This window comes from Peromyscus leucopus, chromosome 22 (genome assembly GCF_004664715.2).
Source record: "Peromyscus leucopus breed LL Stock chromosome 22, UCI_PerLeu_2.1, whole genome shotgun sequence".
NCBI lineage: Eukaryota > Metazoa > Chordata > Mammalia > Rodentia > Cricetidae > Peromyscus > Peromyscus leucopus.
This window is the reverse complement of record NC_051081.1, coordinates 559410-582108: the sequence shown is the minus strand read 5'-3', so window position 1 is coordinate 582108 and position 22699 is coordinate 559410. Positions and strand designations below refer to the sequence as shown.

Below are 22699 nucleotides of genomic sequence, written 5' to 3'. Positions count from 1 at the left end.
GGCGCTCGCTTACGGGAAGCCACGCCGACTGCTGCCACGCTAGAGAGGTGGCCGGGGGCCTGCGCATAGAGATCCACAGCAATGTGGCCCAGGCTGTGCACAGGACTTGTGAGCCACGGGGCGGGGCTTGTGGAGAGGCAGGGAGTGGGCAGGGCGGGCACTGGGGCCCAGACCATTGAGAACCTGGCTCTCCAGCTGCGAGCTGCTGTGTGTTCTGGTCTGCGCAGCCCTCCCTGGCCACTCCCGCCACCGGTCACCAGGTGTCTCAGCTCCTTGTGTCTTTGTCCCTCCATCCCATAGAGACATCTGCGGTTGAGTGAAAACTCAACCCTGACCCTGTGGGACTTCCTGGTAGCCCAATATTTCTGCTGGACTGTGTTGCTAGGAGTCAGGCCCAGACACGGGCTGTTCTAACAGGAGTGTTTTATTTGTTTGGTGTTTTTGGTTTTTTTTTTTTTTTTTTCTTGGTTTTTCGAGATAGGGTTTCTCTGTGTAGTTTTGGTGCCTGTCCTGGAACTCACTCTGTAGCCCAGGCTGGCCTTGAACTCACAGAGATCCGCCTGTCTCTGCCTCCCAAATGCTGGGATTAAAGGTGTGCGCCACTACCACCCGGCAAGTGTTTCATTTGTTTGGTGTTTTTGTTTTTTGTTTTTTATTTTATTTGAGACAGGGTTTCTCTGTGTAGCCTTTGCTGTCCTGGATCTCACTCGGTAGCCCAGGCTGGCCTCAAACTCACCAAGATTCGCCTGCCTCTGCCTTCCAAGTGCTGGGATCAAAGGCGGGTGCCACCCCCTGTGCTGTTTTTTGTTTTTATTTATTTCAATTTTATGCACACATTTGTCTGTGTGAGGGCGTCGGATCCCCTGGAACTGGAGTTACAGACAGCTGTGAACTGCAGTGTGGGTGCTGGGAATCGAACCTCTGAGCCTTCTCTCCAGCTCCTGTTTTTTAAATTTTAAATAGTTTCTGGTGTTTTTTTTTTGTTTTTAAAACAGGGTCTCGCCGGGCGATGGTGGTGCACGCCTTTCATCCCAGCACTCGGGAGGCAGAGGCGGCGGATCTCTGTGAGTTCGAGGCCAGCCTGGTCTACAGAGTGAGATCCAGGACAGGAACCAAAACTACACAGAGAAACCCTGTCTCAAAAAAAAAAAACAAAAAAAAAAAACAAAAAAAAAAAAAAAAAACAGGGTCTCATGTAGTACAGGCTAGCCCTGAACTCATTGTGTAGCTGAGGATGACCTTGAACTTCTAATCCTCCTGCCTCTACTTCCCATACCTGATGTATATGGAGTCTGAGATGAAACCCAGGGCTCTATGCATGTCAGCGCCCACTCTACCTCACAAGCCCAGCACCAATTCCTGTATTCTTTTTGTTTGGTTGCTTGGGTTTTTGTTGTTGTTGTTGTTGAGAGGGGGTCTCTCTACATAGCACTGACTGTCCTGGAATTCCTTATGTAGACCAGGCTGGACTTGAACTCTGCCTCCCTAGTGCTGACACTAAAGACGTATGCCACCGCTTATTTCACTTTATTTAAGACCAAAGTTTCATTGTGTAGCCCAGGCTGGCCTTGACTCCATGGTAGTGCTCCTGCCTCAGCCTCGAGTGCCGGGATCACACAGGTGAGCCACCATGTCAGATGGACAAACAGCTCTGCCCTGGCCCCCCTGTGCGGCTAGCAGCCCTCCCTTTGTGGTACAGGGAACCCTCTGCTCTTCCCAGCCTGGCCACACAGCCCTACACCAGGTCGGCGGGGGGTGGAGCCAAGGCAGAAGACATGGTGGGGTCAGATGAGGTGCAGGCTGCCCTTGTGAGGGACCCTCACCCCACTGCTTCTACCAGATCCAAGAACCAACCTGGGACCCCGTCCATGCCCTCTGGCCAGCCCTGCCACCCACCCCTGGGCTCTGTGCCCTGGTCTGGCCCTGCCCATCAGGGCCTCTTCACCCTACCCCAGCTCTCCCTCCTCCCAGCCTCACTGGTCTCAGCCACTCTGCCCTGGCCCTGAGTCCTGGCCTCCTAAGCGCCCTTGCCTGGCAGCCCACATGGCCTGGCCTCCAGGGGCTGTGAGGGCAGAGACCCCTCCCTGCCACACCCTGAGTGCTCTCTCATGTCCCCCAAATCTGACCTCTCCCTCTAAGAGGAGGGCCTGTCCCGGCGGGGGGGGGGGGTATGACAGCTGTGCGTGATTATAGCCCCGTGGGGGATCACACCACTGTGCTGCATCCCTGCCTGCCTACAGGGGAAGGGTCTTCTCCCTCATGGTTTGGCCCTGGGGTCTCCTGACACCCCAGCTCCTTCAGGGACATCAGGAAGGACCCCTTGTGGCCCTGGGGTGAGGAAGCTTGAGAGTATGGTTTGAGCGCCCTCAGGCCTCACACGTGGGTTGTTTGGGACTTGAGCTTTTTCACATGGGTTCCGTCTGTCCCTGTCCTCCTGAACCCCCCCCCCCAACACACACACCACCATCACCACCACTACCACATACACACAGGGTCTCTCTGTAGCCCTGGCTGTCCTGGAACTCGCTCTGTAGACCAGGCTGGCCTCAAACTCAAGACCCACCTGCCTCTGCCTCCCCAGTGTGGGGATTAAAGGCGCGCGCCACCACGCCTGGCTGACAGTTCTTTTTCCATCAGAATTCCCACAGCTGTATAGATTGTCCTTTCAGAATACACTGACCTCCCACAGGAGGATCAGGAGTTCAGGGGTAGCCTTGGCTGCATAGAGTCTATTTATAGACGCAGGCAGGCCTCACCTCTATCCAGTTCTAGACCATCCTGTCTCCTCCAAGGAAAGTGTGTCCCTGTGAGAGGCGACTCCGTCTCACACCCGGCCCGGGAGCCCCGTGGGCTCTGGTGTCTGGTTCCCCATGAGCTCTGTGTCCTCAAGGTTCCTCCTGCTGTGTCCTGCTGGAGTCTGTCTCCTGTGCATGGCTGGGTGACACCCTGCCTGTGGACAAAGCGTGCTGTGTGCATTGCTGGGCGATGACTGGTTCACTGCTGTGGGTGCTCCTAGTTTCCCCACGAGTGTCTGCAGATGCGTCTGCTTCCCCAGGGTCTCTGGGCTTCAGCTCCCCACATCCTGGTCCGCACTTGCTGTTGCTTAACTTTTGAGTCTAGCTGTCTTTGGAGGTATTGGACCACTCTCATTTCTGTTTTACGTTTACTGAGATAGGCTCTTGCAGTGTAGCCCAGGCTCTTCTCGCAATCCTCCTGCCTCAGCCTCTCAAGGGTGATGGCAAGCATGCTCCACCATGCCTGGCTTCACTTTGATGACTGGAATTGACACTTTGCTCAGTGCCTGCGCCGGGACAGGGGCTCCTGGGTAGGGCTGATGCTGCCACGGTCACTGAGGGCCAGGCACATGGGTTTGCTCCATCTGCTGCTTCTGGGGCCTTTGTCCTGGGTGGCCAAGGGTGCGAGAATCTAGAGAACCTGTGGCCCCCTGGTTCTGACAAGGTGGCCAGGGCTCTTTGTCCATGGATGGGATAGTGATGGCCTGGGATCCTGAGCCTCCTTCCCAGGAGCTCTGACATTATTGTGTGGCCCTCTTCAGGGATACCTACCTCTCCCTCTAAGAGGAGCGGCCTGGGGGGAGGATGGGGGGGCGCCGATGACAGCTGTGCATGATTATAGCCCCGTGGGGGATCACACCACTGTGCTGCATCCCTGCCTGCCTACAGGGGAAGGGTCTTCTCCCTCATGGTTTGGCCCTGGGGTCTCCTGACACCCCAGCTCCTTCAGGGACATCAGGAAGGACCCCTTGTGGCCCTGGGGTGAGGAAGCTTGAGAGTATGGTTGGATGAAGGGCTGAGGAGCTCAGCTTAAGGGAGGAATAGAAAGGCACCCAGACCTCAGTTCCCTAGCTCAGCTTCCTACAGTGTCCCTCCAGTCCTGGGGGAGCCGAGGCTTCGTCCCCCACCCTCACGGGATGCCCCAGGAGTGGGCCAGACCCGGAGCTGGGCCCAGCAGGGTGCGCCGTTGTTGACGGCCCTTCTGGGCCGATCCGCCCCCTACAGTAATTCTCCGCACTCTGCCAGTAACTGCCCTGACTTACCAGGCAGGCATCATTTCCTGAAACTCAGCCCAGCCTTAGGGGAAGTCGGAGCCGGTGACTAACCCTCATGCAAATGGGGCCGGCGGGACGCTGCTGCTGCCTCCGTGCCCCACGGAGCTGCTGAGCCCGCTGCCTCCGCCCGCGGTCATGAGGCTGCGGCTCCCCAGCAGCTCTTCCAGGGGGACCCAGCGGCCGCCCAGCGCCCCACGCCCCGACCATGTCGCAGCTGCGCTTCTGGCTGCAGTTTGCCGCGCTCAACAAGGTAACCTGCCAGGGACCAGCAGGGCCACCCAGAGCCACCTGTGGCGCCCCTGAGCTCCCACAGGTGGCCGAGCTGTGGCGCGGGACCCCCCAGCCCTGCCCACTCTGTACTTTTCTTGGCAAGTTTCAGTGAGCATGCCAGACTTTGTAAGCCATTGATTTGGTGCTGGGGTAGTAGCCGGCATGGGGTGACTGGGGAAGGAGACACGGTGTAGGCGGCCAGAGCTGACCCAGCTCCTCCACGCCAGGAAAGGGAGTTGAAGGATGCTCAGCTTGCGTGGGGCCATTGCCAACAGCTCCTCCTGGGCTACGGCAGAACTCGGTCTCAGGCAGGTCTGCTGGGATAGGTGGAGCCGGGAGCCGTCTGTCCTCTGACCTCCTGGTCCAGAAGGGGTTTCTGTGCTCCTTCCTGGACTGAGGGGATGTCTGCTGTGTGACCTCAGAGTGGCCGAGGAGATCTAGAGCAGCTCCTGCCGGTTCCCCTCCCCTAGCAAGTGGACCTCAAATGCTGCAGCCAGTAACCACAGTGGGACCTCTCAACCTCCTCATCCTGTGCCACCCAGTAGGTCTGTGCTCTTGCCTCTAGAGACCCAGCAGGGAGGAGATACACGGTATAGACTTTAGAGGGCCTCACTGGGAATCCCACCCTCAGAGCACCCTGCAGGGGAGGCCCAAGGGAGCAGGCATCCAGCCGTGACATTTCAGTGGCGGGGGGGGGGGGGGGGGGGGGGGGGGGGATGCTCATCAGTGTGGGTCTGTGCAGATTAGCTAGAGACAGCTGAGATCTGGGTTCTGATTTGTCCTGGGGTATTGACACTCACATGTGAGCAGGACCTGGGCACCCTGGAAGCCCTGTGTCCAGATGAAGTGCTGTCCCCATGCCCATGGGTGGCTGGGCTGTCGGGGGTGGGGGGTGGGGGAGTGGAGTCGGGACGTGTGTCCTTACTGGCCTGTGGGTACGCTTTAGACTGGCATTGAAGGCGCTTCCTGTCACCCCAGCATGGGAAGTGGAGGTATGATTGGGGGTCCAAGGCCAGCAGGGGTTACATGGTAAGTCTGAGGTCAGCCCGGGAAATGTCTCAGGAAATTAGAGGTTCAGGGTGGCCTGGCTCCGCCAATCCCTCACTTCCCCTCCCTGCGCGGTGCACGTCACACTGGGGACCTTTGCTGGCACAGTGTACTCTAAACCATAATGGTCTGCCGTGTCTAGTGCCTCAGTTTCCCCTGTCTTTCTTTCTCCGTCCTGCGATGCCTCAGGACATCAGCCGTCCTACCCCATCAGGCTGCCTCCCTGGGCCAGCCTTAACCGACAGTTGGTTGAGGCCACTGTGGGAGTTACTGGGTTTGCCTCCCCTAGCCGCACTTCCAGAGACCGTCCAGGGAAGGGAGAATAGGCCTGAGTTGCTTCTTGCCAATGGCTTTGCTGGACCTTGGTTTCTCGGGTATGGGCCCTTGGCATCCACTGACTTGCTAGGGTCCTGTGCAGGAGGGTGCTGGTCACCCCGCTGGGTCCTGGGGAGCCCTGAGACATCAGCTCCAGTGCCCACCTCTGCCACCTCCCTTGTCCAGGGCTGGGTTCTCCCAGGGGACTTTCTCACCTTACTGGAGACCAAGGGTTTCAGAGCTGTCCCATGCTGCCCTACCAGGGTTTAGTTGGGTGCTGTGCTGGGGACATGTCTGTGGCTGCTGACTGACTGAGCCTGCTCCCAACACATGATGGTGCCCTCTCCTGCTCCTGAACACAGGCTACCACCTCTGCAGTGGGGTCACAGGGCCCTGTGAGGTGGGTCTTGGGAAGCCCAGCCCCATAGCAACCCAGGTTCACTCAGGGTTCTCCAGGAAGCTGCCAGGTACCTCGACAGTTGCCTAACCTTCCCTGGGTAACACCAGATGGCCCTGGCCTCCCTCAGCCAGGGGCTGACAATGGCAGCTGCCCTCATACAGTGGAGAGGGTGGGTACTCAGGACCAAGACTCCTGAGTCCAAGGAGACGGGCCCTGGAGAGCGGCCCTGAGGCGGGCTGGGCCATTCTCGGGGTCTTCTGACCCTCCTGACCTTGACGCTGGGACCCCTGTCATCCGGTCACTTCGCCTTCCTGTCTCCAGGGGCAGCGCGGGAGCCTTCTAGGCTGGGCTAGCCAGGTTCAGGGTCAGCCTCTCCGCCAGCACAGCCCCATTCTCCAAGCATGTCTGCCTCCTCCGCAGACCGCGGCCTGGAGAGCCTGCTGTGCGTTCTGGGAGGGCGCACTCGCTGGCAAGGCGGGGGTCAGGGTGTGTGGAGGGCTCCCACAACAGATCACCCCTGGCTCTGGTGTGGCCCCAAGTGACCTCCTGGCCTCCAGCCGTGCCACAGACACTCCCCAGTTCCTCAGGGCAGATGTCGGCAGGAGGGCATGGGGCCGGGGCAGGGAGGTTCTGCCCCAGGCCAGGCTTCCAGGGACATCCATCACCCTGGCCCCAACCCCTTGCTGACACTGGAGGGCAGGGCATCGTGACCCCAACCTGCAGACACTTTCAGGTCGCCGGGTGGGGTCGGTGGTGTGGCGGCTCACACCGGTCATCTTGGGAGGCAAGGATTGCCATGGATTTGAGGCTAGCCTGGGCTACAGAGCAAACAAACGTAGGCTTATTGTGTTTGATCCGTGTTCTATATCGTCCACTCGTTTAAAGTGCACATTTCTGTGGTTTTAATATATTTGTATCTGTGTATTCAATGGCTTCTGGAACATTCCATCCCATCAGAAGAAATCCCATGCCTGTTCCCATCACCCCACTCGTCTCCAGGCCTGGAACCCCTGAATCCATTTGTCATCTCTGGTTCTCCTCTTCTGCACGTTTTCTGTCAGAGACTGCACATTGTGGACTCTCGTGTCTGTCCTCACTGAGCACTGTCCTCAAGGTCACTCCATGTTGTGATGTGTGGGCTTCACTCCTGTTCACGGCTGTGTGATACTCCACTGTGTGGCAGAATACACGGTCGCTTCCCTGGACGCCCGTACACTGCCAGCCACGGCCTCACCCCTGCTTTCTCCTAGGACCCCTCATGCCTCGAGGACCTCTCCAATGCCTCCATCTTCTCGTCCTCTGTGGATTCCCTGTCAGACATCCCTGACACGCCTGACTTCGGCCATGTCGACAGCCTCAATGAGGTGTCCACCATCTGGGACGTCAGCACCACCTCAGCCCCCCATGACAAGGTCGGCATGGCCGTCCCACCCCCTCCAGAGCCTCTCCGGTGACAGGGGTGGAGCAAGGAGGACTGTGGCCTGAGCTCCTCCTCGGGGACCTGGGTTCTGAGGGTCTGTACCGAAGAGGCTGGAGAAAGTCTCCACCGCCCTGGAGGCCCGGCACACATCCCGTGTCTCCAGATGACCCCTGTGGGCCCCGGGTGTTGAGCGCCCCGGCAAGTCACAGAGCCAGGCTGGTGTCAACTTTGCTCTGTAGTCAAGGTTGACCTTGAACTCCTGATCCACCCCCCTCAGCCTCCTGAGTGCTGGGGTGACAGGTGTGTGCCAATGTGTCTGACTCCAGAGGCAATTGGGTGACCAATTCTCACCCTAAGAACTCTGCCCTCAGTGGACCCCGGAGACATGCATGGCCGTCCTGGGTGGGTGGTGGTCGGTGACCCTGCTCAGCCCCTGTAGGGCCCAGGATGCCTCACAGGGAGCACCTGGCCTCATGTCCAGGATGAGGAAAGGAACCACTTAGCTGAGGCCCCTGACAGAGCACCCCACAGTGAGGCAGACGATGTCTCTCAGGGGACCCTGGCTTCTGAGACTGACCTCCTCTCTCGGTCCACACACTGTGGATGGGTTTCCATGTGGACAGCGCCCCAGAAATCAGCAGGCAGGTGACTGTAGGGTGCCCAGGCTTCGAGGTGTGTAGGACACTGCCCAGAGAGCTCTTGGCCGGCAGGGAGTTTTGCCCCCCCAGGACTAACAACATGTGTGGCCATCCCACCTTGGGGAGCCCTTAGCATGGACAGAGCCTCACCCAGCCTGACCTGGTCCCTGATCCTAGGGATGCCAGGGTATCCCAGTCCAGGCCTTCCTGCGGTCTTCCAGATGGAAGCTTCTAGACTTTGAGAGTGTAAGTTAGGAATGCCCCCAGGAGTCTCCAGGTGGGCGACCTTGATGCCCTGCAGCTCTGAGGTAAGGGCCAGCAGGACAGGCTGCTGTGTGTCCCTCCCCTGCTGTGAGGAGCCGCTGAGGCCTGTTCCCTGCCGAGATCAAGGCCACAGGGTGCTGCTCACCCCCCAGGGCCCCAGGCTGCTGTGGACCAAGCCTCCTATCTGAAACCCAACACCCTGCACTGCCCCAGCCCGGCAGGCCTGGAGGCCAGCAGGCCGGAACATGACTCAGCCTTCCAGGAACCTCCACCAGTCTGTTTGGGTTTTTGTTAATTTAAGAAAGAAAAAAAAAGAAGAAGGAGAAGGCAGGAGGATTGAGTGTGGACTTGTAGCCTTCCCAGGCTTCCGCTGGCTTTCAACACCCTGGCTCTGTTCCCAGCAGAGCAAGGGGCATGTGACAGTGACTGTCCCTGCAGTGCCCCAGGGACTCCTGTCCTCCCTCACGGATGCTGACCCTCCAGTGAGCCCCACAGGTCAGGGCTGAAGGCCTGCCTGCCGCCGTCAGGAGCAAGGGCAGGCAGGGCCAGCCCCTGAGCGGCCCTCCTCACTCTGCCAGTCCCAGGGACGGCGCTCAGTGGGTAGAGCGTCCCCGGCATGCACCGGTGAACCAGGAGTGGCCCGTTCCTGTAGTCCCAGCTCTCAGAGGTAGAGGCCAGAGGATTGGGGTTTCAGGGTCCTTGGCTACATAGGAAGGTTGAGGCCAGCCTGGGCTACATGACCCTTATTAAAAAGTCCAGACAAACACAAAGGAGGCTGGGCCACCGTTGGTTGCAGACTCTGCTCCTGGCATCTCCACCGTGGGCCACAACCGTCTCTAACTCCAGTTTCGGGGACCAGCACCTTCTGGCCTCCTTAGGCACTGCATGCTCACAATGCGCTTAAGCGCATGTAACATAAACAAGTCTAAAATCTATCCGTGTGTTTAGGTTGGGGTTATTGAGAATTAGTTTGCAAAGGAGAGCCATGTCCCCTTAATGGCTACAGACTCCCTCACTGGCCAGGCCACACCGTCTGTCCAGCCTAGGGTCAGCACTGGTGGCCAATGCTGCGTGCCCTGCCCCCCCCTTACCGTCCATCTCTCCTGTAAAGGGTGCTGGTTTGTGACATTTGGAGTGTGGTCTCAGTGTTGGGGACATTCTCACCTGAGCACCCACAGGGGAACCGTCACCCTGAGGAGGCCTTGCAGGGCCGCCCCTCAGCTGCTGGGTGCGGAGTGACTCCCAGGGACATTCGCCCAGCCTGCCGCGCCCAAGTCTGCATGCTGGGACTATTTGGCTGGTTTTTGCCGACTTTTCCTTGGTCCAGAGGCTACTACCTCATGGTCCCCCATGCGCCACAGGGACACAGTCTGTCCTCAGCCCATCCTACCAGGGGCTGCCAGGTTGAGTGGGGGGCTTTGGCCCCTGAGAATGAGCAGCCCCTACCTAAGGACACCAGCACTGGCACAGGAGGCCATGACTTACCCTCCCCTGCTGTCCTTACAGCTGTTCCTGCCGAGTACGCCGCTCTCTTCTCTGGAAGACCCAGTTTCCAGCACCCCGCTTCTCATCAGCTACCAGGTAAACTGGGTAGCCAGGTATTCCTGGGGATCTAGAGAGAGGCTCTGAAGGCATCTCTAGTGTGCTGGGCCCCGGGCAGCCTGCCCATTTTACAGTTGGAAAAACTGAGGCCCCACTTAGGGGCAAAGGTGGAGCCACCTCCACCCCACACCACTGTGCTGTGCGCATTGTGTGCAGCAAGGCTTCCCCAGGAGGAAGCTGGGTCACTGCAAGATAGGACAGACCCCGAACTGTCCCACCTCCAGTCACACAGCCAGCCTGAGGAGGAGGAGGCAGAGGAGGAGGAGGCCGCAGAGGAACTGGGCCATGCTGAGACCTATGCGGACTACGTACCTTCCAAGTGTAAGTGTCTGCCAGGGACAGCATGGAGACGCCCCTAAGGAGACAGCTGTGTAAGCCCTGAGGGCTCACGGCCCTTCCCTCGTCCACAGTGACAGGGGTGGGGTGGACAGCTGGCATCCTGCCCCCTCTACCCTGCTGCTTACTGTGCGCCAACCCTGTCCCCTCACCAGCTAAGATTGGGAAACAGCATCCAGACCGTGTGGTGGAGACCAGTACCCTGTCCAGTGTCCCTCCCCCAGACATCACCTACACCCTGGCACTACCCACCTCGGACAACGGGACCCTGTCTGCCCTGCAGCTGGAAGCCATCACCTACGCCTGCCAGGTAGCCAGCCCCGCCCACCCCTACCAGGCTCGTCAGGAGGGCACCAGGCATCCCAGGCCTGACCCGCCTCCGCTCACCCACAGCAACATGAGGTCCTGCTGCCCAGTGGGCAGCGTGCTGGTTTCCTGATTGGGGATGGAGCCGGCGTGGGCAAGGGCCGCACAGTGGCTGGCATCATAGTGGAGAACTACCTGCGGGGCCGGAAGAAGGCTTTGTGGTGAGCGCCTGCCTGGCCTGAGGGAGCAGGTGGGGGTAGAGCGGGACAGGCAGCGGCGCACCTGACCAGGCCGCTCCTCAGGTTCAGTGCCTCCAATGACCTCAAGTACGATGCAGAGCGGGACCTGAGAGACATCGAGGCCCCGGGCATCGCGGTGCACGCCCTGAGCAAGGTGGGTGGCCCATGCATGGCCAGCTGAGTCTCCCCCCTTACTAAGAAGGAACCAGAGTAGCGGAGTCCCTGCATGCACCCCGGTCTGATCTGTGTCCGCAGATCAAGTACGGCGACACTACTACCTCAGAGGGCGTCCTCTTTGCCACCTACTCCGCCCTGATCGGGGAAAGCCAGGCCGGTGGGCAGCATCGCACTCGCCTCCGCCAGATCCTGCAGTGGTGCGGCGAGGCCTTTGACGGCGTGGTATCCCGGAGCCGGGTGTGGATGGGTGGATGGATGGATGGATGGACAGGCGGGCGTGGAGAAGGGTGCGGCCGAGCACTGGGGCCTGAACCGAGGGGGGTGAATGAGAGGGCCTCAGCCTGGGAGGGGGAGCCACGAAGGGACCCGAGGCAAGACCGAGGCCTTGGGGTGCTCTGAGCAGCGGCTGGGAGCTCCCCACCAAACTAGGCCTGCGTCTTCACCCCCAGACTGTCACGGCCCTTCAGAGCTGTTCTGATGCAGGGGGCTGAGCCCGGGGCAGAGCCTGCAGGCCGCTTACTCTGCTCCTCCTGATCTGGTCCTAGCGAGCCTGTAGGCGACCAGATCCCAGTGTTGGGAGCCACCGGCTGACGGGGTGGGACAGAGCTTGTCCATGCTGGGGCTCCTCAGTGGGCAGCCCACAGCACCCAGGGTACAGTGTGTGCCCATGGTGAGGGCTGCTGGCCCTCCAGCGATGTGCCGGGGGTGGTGGCCGAGGCCCACAGGGTCCGCGCTGCTGTGGCAGGAACCTCTGCCCGGTGTGTTTTTTCTGTCCTTCTCTTTTTGGTGTTACGGTTTCCGGTAGTCCTAACTGGCAGCTCTGCTAGGCCGTGTCCCCACCCCCTTGGTGCATGGCTTTTTTTTTAGACAGGGTGTCCCTCAGCAAGGGCTGCCATGGCAGGCAGGGGCCACTTGGCCTGGCTTGTGTGGTGCTGAGGATGGAACTTGGAGCTTCCAGCCTGCTAAATAAGCTCCCACAGAGCAGCATCGCCCCACCCCAGCACCTTTTAACGCCTACCAGTTAGTTATTCTGTGTTCCTCAGATCTCCAGCCCCTCCACATCCCCTCAGGTGACGGATACCACCACTGCACCCCCACCCCATGCCTCTGGAGTTTCCTCTGGTACATTGTGGGGTATTGACTGGGGACACCTTCCATCCTTCTGGAACATTCCTTAACCCAGCCTATCCCAGATTGTGTTTGATGAGTGCCATAAAGCCAAGAATGCCAGTTCTACCAAGATGGGCAAGGCCGTGCTGGACCTGCAGAGCAAACTGCCCCAGGCCAGGGTGGTGTACGCCAGCGCCACAGGTGGGTGGAGGCAGCAGCTGAGCCGGGTGGGCGAGCGCAGTCACCTCCACAGGATGGGCTGCCCTGCCAGCCCTGAGCAGGACTTGGACCTGTCCCGTTTCTGCTGGGCACCCGGGGCGAATATGGAGCTCCCTTTCTCCAAGCCAGCCTTCCCCTTGCTGATGGGCTCTGGCGGACCTTGAGGGTACCCCAGGGCTACAGCACTGCACCCCGCTTGGCCTGCATGTGGCCCGTGCCACTTCCAGCTGTGCCGTGAGCTGCCCAGCGCCCTGCTTCCAACCCCCAGGTGCTTCTGAACCCCGCAACATGATCTACATGAGCCGCCTGGGCATCTGGGGTGAGGGCACACCCTTCCGGACCTTCGAGGAGTTCCTGCACGCCATTGAGAAGAGGTGAGCCCCTGCTCTGCTGTGGGGGTGGCTGTCCCTGCCAGGTATCCCGAGGGCCCTGGAAATGCACATCCATCCTGTCTCTCCCTAGCACCCCCGTCTTTCTCCCCGAGAAAGATGAGCCCTTCTCTTAAGTCCTCCGCTGTGCTCTCCTCTGGCCACACAAGGCTCTCTGGGCCCAGCCTGACGTCTTCCTCATGGCCAAGGCCTCTGCATACGTGCTGGGTTCTGTCTCCTGGTCGGTCTTTCCTGCCTGACCATCCTAGTGGGGCACAGTGCTCAGAGGCCCTGTCTGTCTGCAGGGGAGTGGGCGCCATGGAGATTGTGGCCATGGACATGAAGGTCAGTGGCATGTACATCGCACGCCAGCTCAGCTTTTCAGGGGTCACCTTCCGCATTGAAGAGATCCCGCTGTCCCCCGCCTTCGAGCAGGTCTACAATCGGGCAGCCCGGCTGGTAAGCTGGAGAGACTGTCTGCGGGGACCCCGTTCCTCGCCCGCGTCTGTTGGCACAGTCCCGCTCTCCCACACACGCTGTGGGTGTGGATGGTAGCGGCAGGCGCTCTCCGGAGCCCGGTCTGCATTGGTCCAGCTGAGGGATTCTTTGTTTTTTATTTTCACTTTTACTTTTCTTTTGTTGTTAGAGACGGTTTCTCTGTGCAGCCGTCTGTCCTGGATCTCGCTCTGTAGACCAGGCTGGCCTCGAACTCACAGAGATCCTCCTGCCTCTGCCTTCTGACTCTGCCTCCTGAGTGCTGGGATTAAAGGCGTGCGCCACCACCGCCCGGCGCTTACTTTTTTCTTAATGATTTATTTTTATGTGTATTTGGCGTTTTGCCTGCATGTCTGTGTGAGGGCGTCGGATCCCCTGGAAGTGGAGTTACAGGCAGGTGTGAGCTGCCATGTGGGTGCTGGGGATTGAACCTGGGTCCTGTGGAAGAGCAGTCAGTGCTCTAACCACTGAGCCTTCTCTCCAGCCCCCATCACTTTTACTTTTATTTCGGAGACTGTCCTGTCTCACTGAAGCTCAGCTGGACTAAACTCCTGGCAGTCCTGCCTCAGCGCCTGTGAGCTGTGTAAGAGGCATGCACCAGAACACCGGCTTTCATGAGATTTACCAGTGATACTGTGACGAAGGCGGACCGGACTCCATGTCCTAGGACCCAAGCATGTTAGCCTAGACGGTGACATGGAGCCATGTGGTGGCAGGCTCAGTATGGACAGGTTCCTGTTCCCACACGGGCTCAGCAACAGGCCCTCAGCCCGGGACCCACGCTGACCTCCTCCCTCTGCTCTCAGTGCTGGCGGGACAGGCGTGACAGGCGTGACAGGCGTGTGCCGTCAGCCCCCGCTCGACCAGTGTGTACGAGGCCCTGAGTATGAGTCCCAGCATCACGAAGTAGGAAAGGCAGATGCGTGTGACGGCACACTGCCGTCAGCCATGCTCTCATAGGAAAACCCTGTCTCAGAACATAACGAAACTCAGAGCCCTACCGAGAACAGCCCTCGGAGAATGAGTGGGGACATCTGTGGTGGGACACCACCTGTCCTGAGGCCGCCGCCAGTGAACATTGTTGCTCTTTACCCAGCAGGTGCCTGGGACAGTACTGTCCCCGAGTCGCGACCATGTCACAGACAAGTGTGGCAGTACTGACTCGGAGCTTCTGGCAGGGAGGATGTGGAGACCAGGGACATGCTCAGGACCTTGCAGAGCCTGGGCCTGGGCCTGGTGTGGGCCTGGTGTCCATGGTGCCCAGGGCGCCTGGAGTTCACCTGCCCTGTAGGAAGTCTGAAACTGAGTGTGAGAGCGCATCCTGTCATCCCAGCACTGGGGAGGTAGAGGCAGGAGGAGCAGAAATCAGGTCACTGTTGGCTACATATCCAGCTCAAAGCCAGCCTAGGCTACAGGAAACTCTGCCTCCCGAAGCCCCTTCCTCAGCGAGAGAGGCTTTCAAGTCGGACATAGCACACACCTGTGTCTGGTTTTTGTTTTGTTTTGTTTTGTTTTTCGAGACAGGGTTTCTCTGTGTAGCTTTGCGCCTTTCCTGGAGCTCACTTGGTAGCCCAGGCTGGCCTCGAACTCACAGAGATCCGCCTGGCTCTGCCTCCCGAGTGCTGGGATTAAAGGCGTGCGCCACCACTAGCGACTACATGAGATTCTTTTTGTTTGTTTTTGTTTTTGCTGGTGAGTGTTCTGCCTGCAGGTCAGAAGAGGGCACCAGATCTCATCACAGACGGTTGTGAGCCACCATGTGGGTGCTGGGAATTGAACTCAGGACCTCTGGAAGAGCAGCCAGTGCTCTTAACCACTGAGCCATCTCTCCAGTCGCCCACATGAGGTTCTTAATCAGATAACAGAAGCAGCCCTCTCACAGCCCCATGCTTTTTGTTTTTGAACAGTTCTTTGTCAGCTTTGTGTCTGAATGTAGAGTGTTGGGGTCACATGGACCCCGCCTTGTGCCTTGGCTGTGACACCCTCACTGTACGGTTTTGGTCGCCGCCCCTACTGCCCCTCACCCCGTCTGCCCCTGAAGCCCCGCCTAAGGCCGGCTGGCAGGCTGGCTCAGCACAGGCCTTGTTTTGCAGTGGGCCGAGGCTCTGAGCGTCTTCCAGCAGGCGGCCGACTGGATCGGCCTGGAGTCCCGCAAGTCCCTGTGGGGTCAGTTCTGGTCCGCGCACCAGCGCTTCTTCAAGTACCTGTGCATCGCCGCCAAGGTGCAGCGGCTGGTGGAGCTGGCCAGGCAGGAGCTGAGCCGGGACAAGGTGAGGGCGGGTGTGTGTGTGTGTGTGTGTGTGTGTGTGTGTGTGTGTGTGTGTGTGCCAGGAGGCCAGGCAGGGTCTCGGGGACTTGGTAAGATGGGACAGTCGCCTGGAGCCCGGCTCAGACTCTCCATCCCCGCAGTGTGTGGTCATCGGGCTGCAGTCCACAGGGGAGGCGCGGACCCGCGAGGTGCTGGACGAGAACGAGGGCCGCCTGGACTGCTTCGTGTCCGCCGCCGAGTAAGTGAGACGTGAGGGGCGCAGCAGGCACGGGCCTCCCGCTGTCTCACCGGGCTGTGGCCTGTGGCTGCCCCTTGCCCCTCAGCAGCTGAGCAAAAGCCATCGGGGCAGGAATCTTACTTACGGGTGGCCCCTGGGTCCTGGAGTCTCAACAGGAGACTTTTGGACGTCTGCCTACACCAGGTAGTGCCATTTCAACACAGTTCCATGGGGTTCTCAGGCCTGGCGTTGTGGCCCCCACGGGCCTGCACGTCCCTCTCAGGAGTCACCTCCGTCCCCCCAGTGAGGCTGCCGTGCCCGTGCCACAGTGCGTCCCGTCGCCCCTCTCCGTGAAGCCGCACGCTCATGGCCGGGCCTGTGCTGAGCTCTCTCTTCCCCTTTGCAGAGGCGTCTTCCTGTCCCTGATTCAGAAGCACTTCCCTTCCACCCGGAGGAGGCGGGACCGGGCAGGCGGGAAGAGGAAAAGTAAGAGGACCTGCTGGCTCTGCGCCCCGCTCCCACCCTCACCCCAGAGCCACCGGGCCTCTGCCCGTGCTGGTGCCCGCCCAAGCAGGCGGGAGTTTGCAGTGGACAGCCGAGGTCTGGGCCAGGACGCCAGCGTCACAGCAGAGCCCAGCGCCAGCCCCTGGCAGGCAGGGAAGCCTCTAGGACAGCGCTGTGCTCAGAGAGCACAGGACAGGGCACACGGCCACCTACCTTCCAGTTCACGGATTTCCAAATAATTCCCGTGCACGCACACGGCCAGGCGTGAAGGACAGCGCAGGGACCCTCCTCCCGAGTCCCTGAGTAGCCCCAGGCCCTCTTCCCCTGACAGCCTACAGCACTGACATGAGGTCCGCGGACTTGTCCCTGGAGGAGGCTCTGACCCCCTTGAGCCTCTTGCCTACCTGTGGAGTGCAGCCATGAAGCCAGCCGGGGCTGAGGATGGGGACGTGGTGTCTCAGTTCACCTCGTCCTGCCCAGAAGTGGGGCTGGGGTCTTCTTAGAGGGAACCCAAGACACCTCCAGACCCCAGGCCCCCGGGTCCTCCAGACCCCAGGCCCCCGGGTCCTCCAGACCCCAGGCCCCCGGGTCCTCCAGACCCCAGGCCCCTGCCTCCTGCTCTCTGCCTGCCACTCCATCCCCACCCCCTTCTGCAGCCTCCCCACCCCACGAGCTGACCCCCGACTCCTCCCTTCAGGGCGGCCTCGGGGTCGCGGCCCCAAGGCTCCTAGACTGGCGCTGGAGGCCTCGGGAGTTATCCGTATTAGCGACGGTAGCAGCACGGAGTCCGATGCTGGCCTGGACAGTGACTTCAATTCGTCCCCAGAGTCACTGCTAGATGACGATGTGGTCATCGTGGACGCCCCCATGCTCCCCACAGATGACCGAGGTGAGCCACACTCCATGAAGCAGACACGGCCACATGACGTCCTCTCCCCAGCACATGCCCATGTTACAGATGGGAAACTGAGGCTCACAGCTGAGGTCAGGGCCATGCTGTCAAACACGGGAGAGTGACTCCCATCATGCCATGCTCCGCTCCCTGCCGTGACTCATCCTGGACCTGCAGGGCCACTTCACTGATGCTCTTCCTCACCCCCAGGTCCCCTGTACCCACTTCAGAGAGACCTGCAGGGCCCTGGCGTCCTGGAGCGTGTGGAACGGCTGAAGCAGGGCCTGCTGGCCAAGGTGCGCGCGCTGGGCCGCGAGCTGCCCGTGAACACCTTGGACCAGCTCATCCACCAGCTCGGGGGCCCTGAGTGCGTGGCTGAGGTGAGCCCGGCTGCCCATAGCCAGCTCTCGGGGCCCTGTGGGTCAGCCTAGGGACAGAGGGGAGCCTGGCTGCAGAGGGGCGCGCCTCCCGCACTTCCCGCTCTTCAGGTGGGCCTGAGCACAGCAGCACACGGCCACACAGACGCACTTCACCTAAAATGAAAATACGTGTTTTCTAAAAAGAAAGCAAGGGAAGACTTGGTGGTGGCGGGATCCTTACGGCTGCTGAGGCCGCACTGGAAACCAAGTCTCTGCACAGAGCCACCTGCCCTCAAACAGGGACGCAGTGCATGGGCGTCACACTAACGTCCCCTGGGGTCTCCTTTCTCCCCATCAACCACAGATGACAGGCAGGAAAGGCCGTGTGGTATCCAGGCCCGACGGCTCAGTGGTCTTTGAGTCCAGAGCAGAACAGGGCCTGTCCATCGACCACGTGAACCTCAGGGAGAAGCAGCGTTTCATGAGTGGCGAGAAGGTGGGTGGGCCTGGTGCGGCGGGGGGGGGGGGGGGGGCGGGTGCTCCCAACACAGCTCTGCAAGGGAAGGGGGGGAGGCGGGTGCGCCTGCACTCTGGAGGGAGGAGCCCTGGGGAGCCTGAGCTTAGCAGCGAGGAGGGGCCCAGCACCCTGTCCCACCCCACCCCCAGCTTGTGGCCATCATCTCGGAGGCTTCCAGCTCCGGAGTCTCCCTTCAAGCAGACCGCCGGGTGCAGAACCAGCGACGCCGCGTACACATGACCCTGGAGCTGCCTTGGAGCGCAGACCGCGCCATTCAGCAGTTTGGTGAGGCCCTGGCCCCCACCCCCCCAGGCTGTCCCTTCCCGGGACCCTCACCCAGTCTCACAGTCTCTCTGTCCTCAGGCCGCACCCACAGGTCCAACCAGGTCTCAGCCCCCGAGTACGTCTTCCTCATCTCGGAACTGGCCGGGGAGCGCAGGTTCGCCTCCATTGTGGCCAAGCGGCTGGAGAGCCTGGTGAGCAGGCGGGGCCTCGCTGGGCGGGGCCTGGGGAGGGCCAGGGAATGCTGGAGCCTGAATCACAAAGGGTCCTGGGTCATCCCGGCAGGGTGCCCTGACCCACGGAGATCGCCGGGCCACCGAGTCCCGAGACCTGAGCAAGTATAACTTCGAGAACAAGGTGAGTAGAGGTCGGGCAGCGGTGGGGAGGCCGCCCCTACCCCGCCCCACTCACGCCGCCTCCCCACAGTACGGCACCCGCGCTCTCAGCCGCGTCCTCACCACCATCCTGGGCCAGACGGACAACAGGGTGCCCCTGCCCCAGGGCTACCCTGGAGGGGATGCCGCCTTCTTCCGGGGTGAGCCTGGGCTTGTGAGTCTTTCTGGGAGGCATGGGGGCTACAGTGAGGCTGGCTCCGTCAGGATTTGGGGGCTGGGTGCATAGGCAGGCTTGGCTCTGGGCCCCCAGCACACCACACGGCTGGTTTTCCCTGGCAGACATGAAGCAGAGCCTGCTGTCTGTGGGCATCGGCACTCGGGAGTCGCGCACTGGCTGCTTGGATGTGGAGAAGGGTGAGTCCCGGAGAGTTCTGGGAAGGTGGCAATGGTGCAGGGCCACTGGGAGGGGGAGGCCAGCGGCCTGAGACTCGGCTCCCCGCAGACTGCTCCATCACCAAGTTCCTGAACCGCATCCTGGGGCTGGAGGTGCACAAGCAGAACGCTCTGTTCCAGTATTTCTCTGACACCTTTGACCACCTCATCGAGATAGACAAGAAGGAAGGCAGATACGACATGGGCATTCTGGGTAAGCTGCCCTGTGAGCCGTGCTCGGGAGATCCAGCGGCCAGCGCACCATGTATGTGCAGTCCACTTTGAGAGGCTGCAGACAAGTCCCCAGGTCTGGTCCACGATGCTGTCACTGAAGCAGTTGGTCACCTGGGAAGCTCACACTGAGACCCACACAGGGCAGTCACCAACTCCAAACCAAACTCTGCTCTCAGGAAGCTTGTTCTGCGTCAGGCTGCACTAAGAGCCAGCCTGCGCTACATGCCGGCAGCATGCCTTCTGCATGCTGTGTTCCCTGGACATAGTCCCTGTTGCCGCTCTAAAGCTGAGGTTTTAGACCCTGAAGACACATGGCCGTTTATAAGTCACGGTGGCACTTGCCTGTCAACCCAGCACTGGTGGAGGCAGATTCCTCCACTACATGCTGACTCCAAGGCCAGCCTGGGCTACCTGAGATCCTGTCTCAGCAAACACAGAGGCTGTCGAGGCAAAAGCACTTGCCGCCCTCCCGGAGGACAAATTCCCCTCCAACCCCCACACCACATCTGCCTGTCACTCCAGCTCCAGGGGACCTGACGCCCTCTGGTCTCCGTGGGCACTGCATGCACACGTGCACACAAATGCCGAGACACAAAGGAGAATTAAAGTTTGGTTTTTTTAAGAGCTGCCCTTGCGGACAGACACAGCCCCCCTGAGCAGCTGTACACAGCTGGATACCATGGACCCTAGACAGAGGCCCGACACCCACGCACAGGGCACCGGTTCTGGACTCAGGCCTCTGCCCATTCATGGCGTCATCTCTGGGGTCCATTAGAGTCCGCTCCCTCCCTGGCCCTGACCACCCGCCCTCTCCTCAGACCTGGCCCCTGGCATCAACGAGATCCACGAAGAAAGCCAGCAGGTGTTCCTGGCACCCGGGCACCCACAGGATGGCCAGGTGGTCTTCTACAAGGTGAGCAGGGAGGCGTCCCGCCCCGGGCCTGGCTCCGGGCCCCGAACCTGCTGACACCCCCCTTGCCACGGCAGATCAGCGTGGACCGCGGTATGAAGTGGGAGGAGGCGCTCGCCAGGTCTCTGGAGCTCCGGGGCCCCTACGACGGCTTCTACCTCTCCTACAAGGTGAGTGGGCCCACCCCTCGTGGGCGTCCTGCCAGCCGCCGCCCAGGGCCCCGGGTGCCCCCCGCCTCACTCTCTCGGCCCTAGGTCCGAGGCAGCAAGACGAGCTGCCTGCTGGCCGAGCAGAACCGCGGCGAGTATTTCACCGTGTACAAGCCCAACATCGGCCGCCAGAGCCAGCTCGAGACCCTGGACAGCCTGTGCCGCAAGTTCCACCGGGTACGGAGGGCGGGAGGGCTCCCTCCCTGCGCCGGGCGTGCTGGGGAGACCCGAGCCTCAGCCCCGCTGACTGACGCACGGCCTGCACCCCCAGGTCACCGCCGAGGAGGCCCGGGAGCCCTGGGAGAGCAGCTTCGCGCTGGCGCTGGAGCACTGCAGCCACGCCGCCTGGTGAGGCCGGCGGGCGGGGCGGGGCCGGGCCGGGGCGGGGGCCGCTCGGGGCGGGGCGGGGCCGGGGGGGGAGGGGGCGGGCGGAGCGGGGGCGGAGCTGGGCGGGGGCGGAGCCGGGGGCGGAGCCGGGCCGGGCCGGGGCGGGGGGCCGGGGGCGCGGGCTGCAGCTGACCGGCGTCCCCTGCACAGGAACCAGCGCTGCCGCCTGGCGCAGGAGGGCAAGGGCTGCGCGCAGGGCCTGCGCCTCCGCCACCACTACATGCTGTGCGGGGCGCTGCTGCGCGTGTGGGGCCGCATCGCCGCCGTCATGGCCGACGTCAGCAGCAGCAGCTACCTGCAGATCGTGCGCCTCAAGACCAAGGACAAGAAGAAGCAAGTGGGTGAGTGGGGCGGCGGCACGGGGCGCAGAGAAGGGGCTCCCGGTGCGGTCCCCGCGCGGGCCTGACCGCGTGTCCGCGCCGCACAGGCATCAAGATCCCCGAGGGCTGCGTCCAGCGCGTACTGCAGGAGCTGCAGCTCATGGATGCCGAGGTGAAGCGCCGCAGCGCCCAGGGGCTGGCCGCGCGCCCCCCCACTCCACGCATGATCGCGCTTCCTTGCGGTCCTGGTGAGGTGCTGGACTTGACCTACAGCCCCCCAGCCGAGGCTTTCCCGCCGCCTCCACGCTTCACCTTCCCTCCGCTGCCGCCCCCAGACCCCAGCTCCCTGATGCTGGGGGCGAGAGACCCTGCGGCCAACCCCGCGGAGCTGGCACACCAGGGCTGCGACATCAATTTCAGGGAAGTGTTGGAGGACATGCTCCGCTCTCTGCGCGCGGGGCCCACCGAGCCCCCTCCGCCTCTGGTGGGCGTGGGCGGCGGGGGCACCGAGCGGCAGAGCGTCATCCACTTCAGCCCGCCCTTCCCCAACTCGTAGGCGGCCATGGCCCCTGGGTCACAACTGTCCTGGGCAGCGAGGCCCAGCGGCTCCTCTGCGAGCAGAGGTTCCCGCGACTACTGAGGGCAGCCGCGCAGGGCCTTCCCGCCAGCGGTGCGGGGCTCGGCCGCCCTGCGCTGCTCCGCCACGCCCAGCCTGGAGGCCGTGGGTTTGGTGGCCCCAGAGAGCTGGTCACTCAGGAAATCCGGTGCTGAGGCCCCGCCGTCTATGGGGGCTCCACGGGGCAGACCCGTTAATATATGCAATCCCCTGCTCCCTAAATTATTGTCCCCCGCCCCTCACTAGCCCCGGAATCCGTGGGCAGCCGGCGGGCCCTGGTTTCTATGTATTTATAATGAACTCTGGTGTACATATGTAAAGATCTTTTTTAAATACATGTGCCTTTGCCTACTTCCCGGTGTGCTGCGGCCCGCAGGTCGGGAGGGACCCGAGGGTCACAGAGCAGGCCCAGGCTTCCTGTCCCCTCGTCGGCTGGTGGGGACAAGCTGGGGAGACAGAATTCACCCAGTGGCCGCTGCATTCCACAGTCCTAGGGTCACTTAGCCTGGCAGTTCAAAGCTCACACCCCGCAGGAGAGGCGGCCATGGGCCAGTAGTCGGGGAGGGCAGCAGAGAGCCTCTCAGACTCCCAGACCCACCCGACGTCTCCACTGTCTGCCCCAGAGGCCCTGGCTCAACCACACCCGCTGTAGGCAGCGGACCCCAGATGGCCACTCCCGGGCACCCACAACCCCCACAGAGAACATGAGACGCACGCATGCACACACGCATGTGTGCCAGACATAACCCTGGGGCAGGCGTGGGCAACCACACAGCTTCCCAGGAGGCCTCCAACAGGTTCCCACCCTCCTAGGAACAGCCCTGGCCACGCTCAGGGCCTGGGCAGAGCCTCAGGGATTAGCAGGGAATGCGACCAGCTGACCCAGATCTGCACCTGCCCAGTCCCGGGGCAGAGGCCTGGCCCTCTAATCCCCGGGTGCT

At 61.4% G+C, this 22699-nt stretch overlaps 1 protein-coding gene across 6 annotated transcripts in view; it reads left to right on the top strand.

Annotated features, from left to right (window-relative positions):
• Positions 1–22109, top strand: part of Sbno2 (strawberry notch homolog 2) — a 51006-nt gene extending 28897 nt beyond the window's left edge. For 4 of the 6 annotated variants that reach the window (XM_037197825.1, XM_037197827.1, XM_028858543.2 and 1 more), the window contains exons 5-32: positions 7352–7513; positions 9930–10004; positions 10250–10346; positions 10517–10671; positions 10755–10888; positions 10970–11060; positions 11162–11305; positions 12277–12394; positions 12681–12786; positions 13086–13239; positions 15369–15545; positions 15685–15782; positions 16168–16247; positions 16963–17154; positions 17368–17537; positions 17881–18012; positions 18183–18318; positions 18397–18509; positions 18601–18672; positions 18742–18850; positions 18990–19064; positions 19153–19296; positions 20135–20229; positions 20304–20396; positions 20481–20612; positions 20707–20783; positions 20973–21163; positions 21250–22109. In XM_037197825.1, the coding sequence (XP_037053720.1) occupies positions 7352–7513; positions 9930–10004; positions 10250–10346; positions 10517–10671; positions 10755–10888; positions 10970–11060; positions 11162–11305; positions 12277–12394; positions 12681–12786; positions 13086–13239; positions 15369–15545; positions 15685–15782; positions 16168–16247; positions 16963–17154; positions 17368–17537; positions 17881–18012; positions 18183–18318; positions 18397–18509; positions 18601–18672; positions 18742–18850; positions 18990–19064; positions 19153–19296; positions 20135–20229; positions 20304–20396; positions 20481–20612; positions 20707–20783; positions 20973–21163; positions 21250–21698 (3771 nt within the window). In that variant the 3' untranslated portion in view covers positions 21699–22109. Of the gene's footprint in view, positions 1–2553; positions 4320–7351; positions 7514–9929; positions 10005–10249; positions 10347–10516; positions 10672–10754; positions 10889–10969; positions 11061–11161; positions 11306–12276; positions 12395–12680; positions 12787–13085; positions 13240–15368; positions 15546–15684; positions 15783–16167; positions 16248–16962; positions 17155–17367; positions 17538–17880; positions 18013–18182; positions 18319–18396; positions 18510–18600; positions 18673–18741; positions 18851–18989; positions 19065–19152; positions 19297–20134; positions 20230–20303; positions 20397–20480; positions 20613–20706; positions 20784–20972; positions 21164–21249 lie in introns of those variants that run through there. The other 2 variants (XM_028858544.2, XM_037197828.1) reach the window with 2 other exon arrangements.
• The last annotated feature ends 590 nt before the right edge of the window (positions 22110–22699 follow it).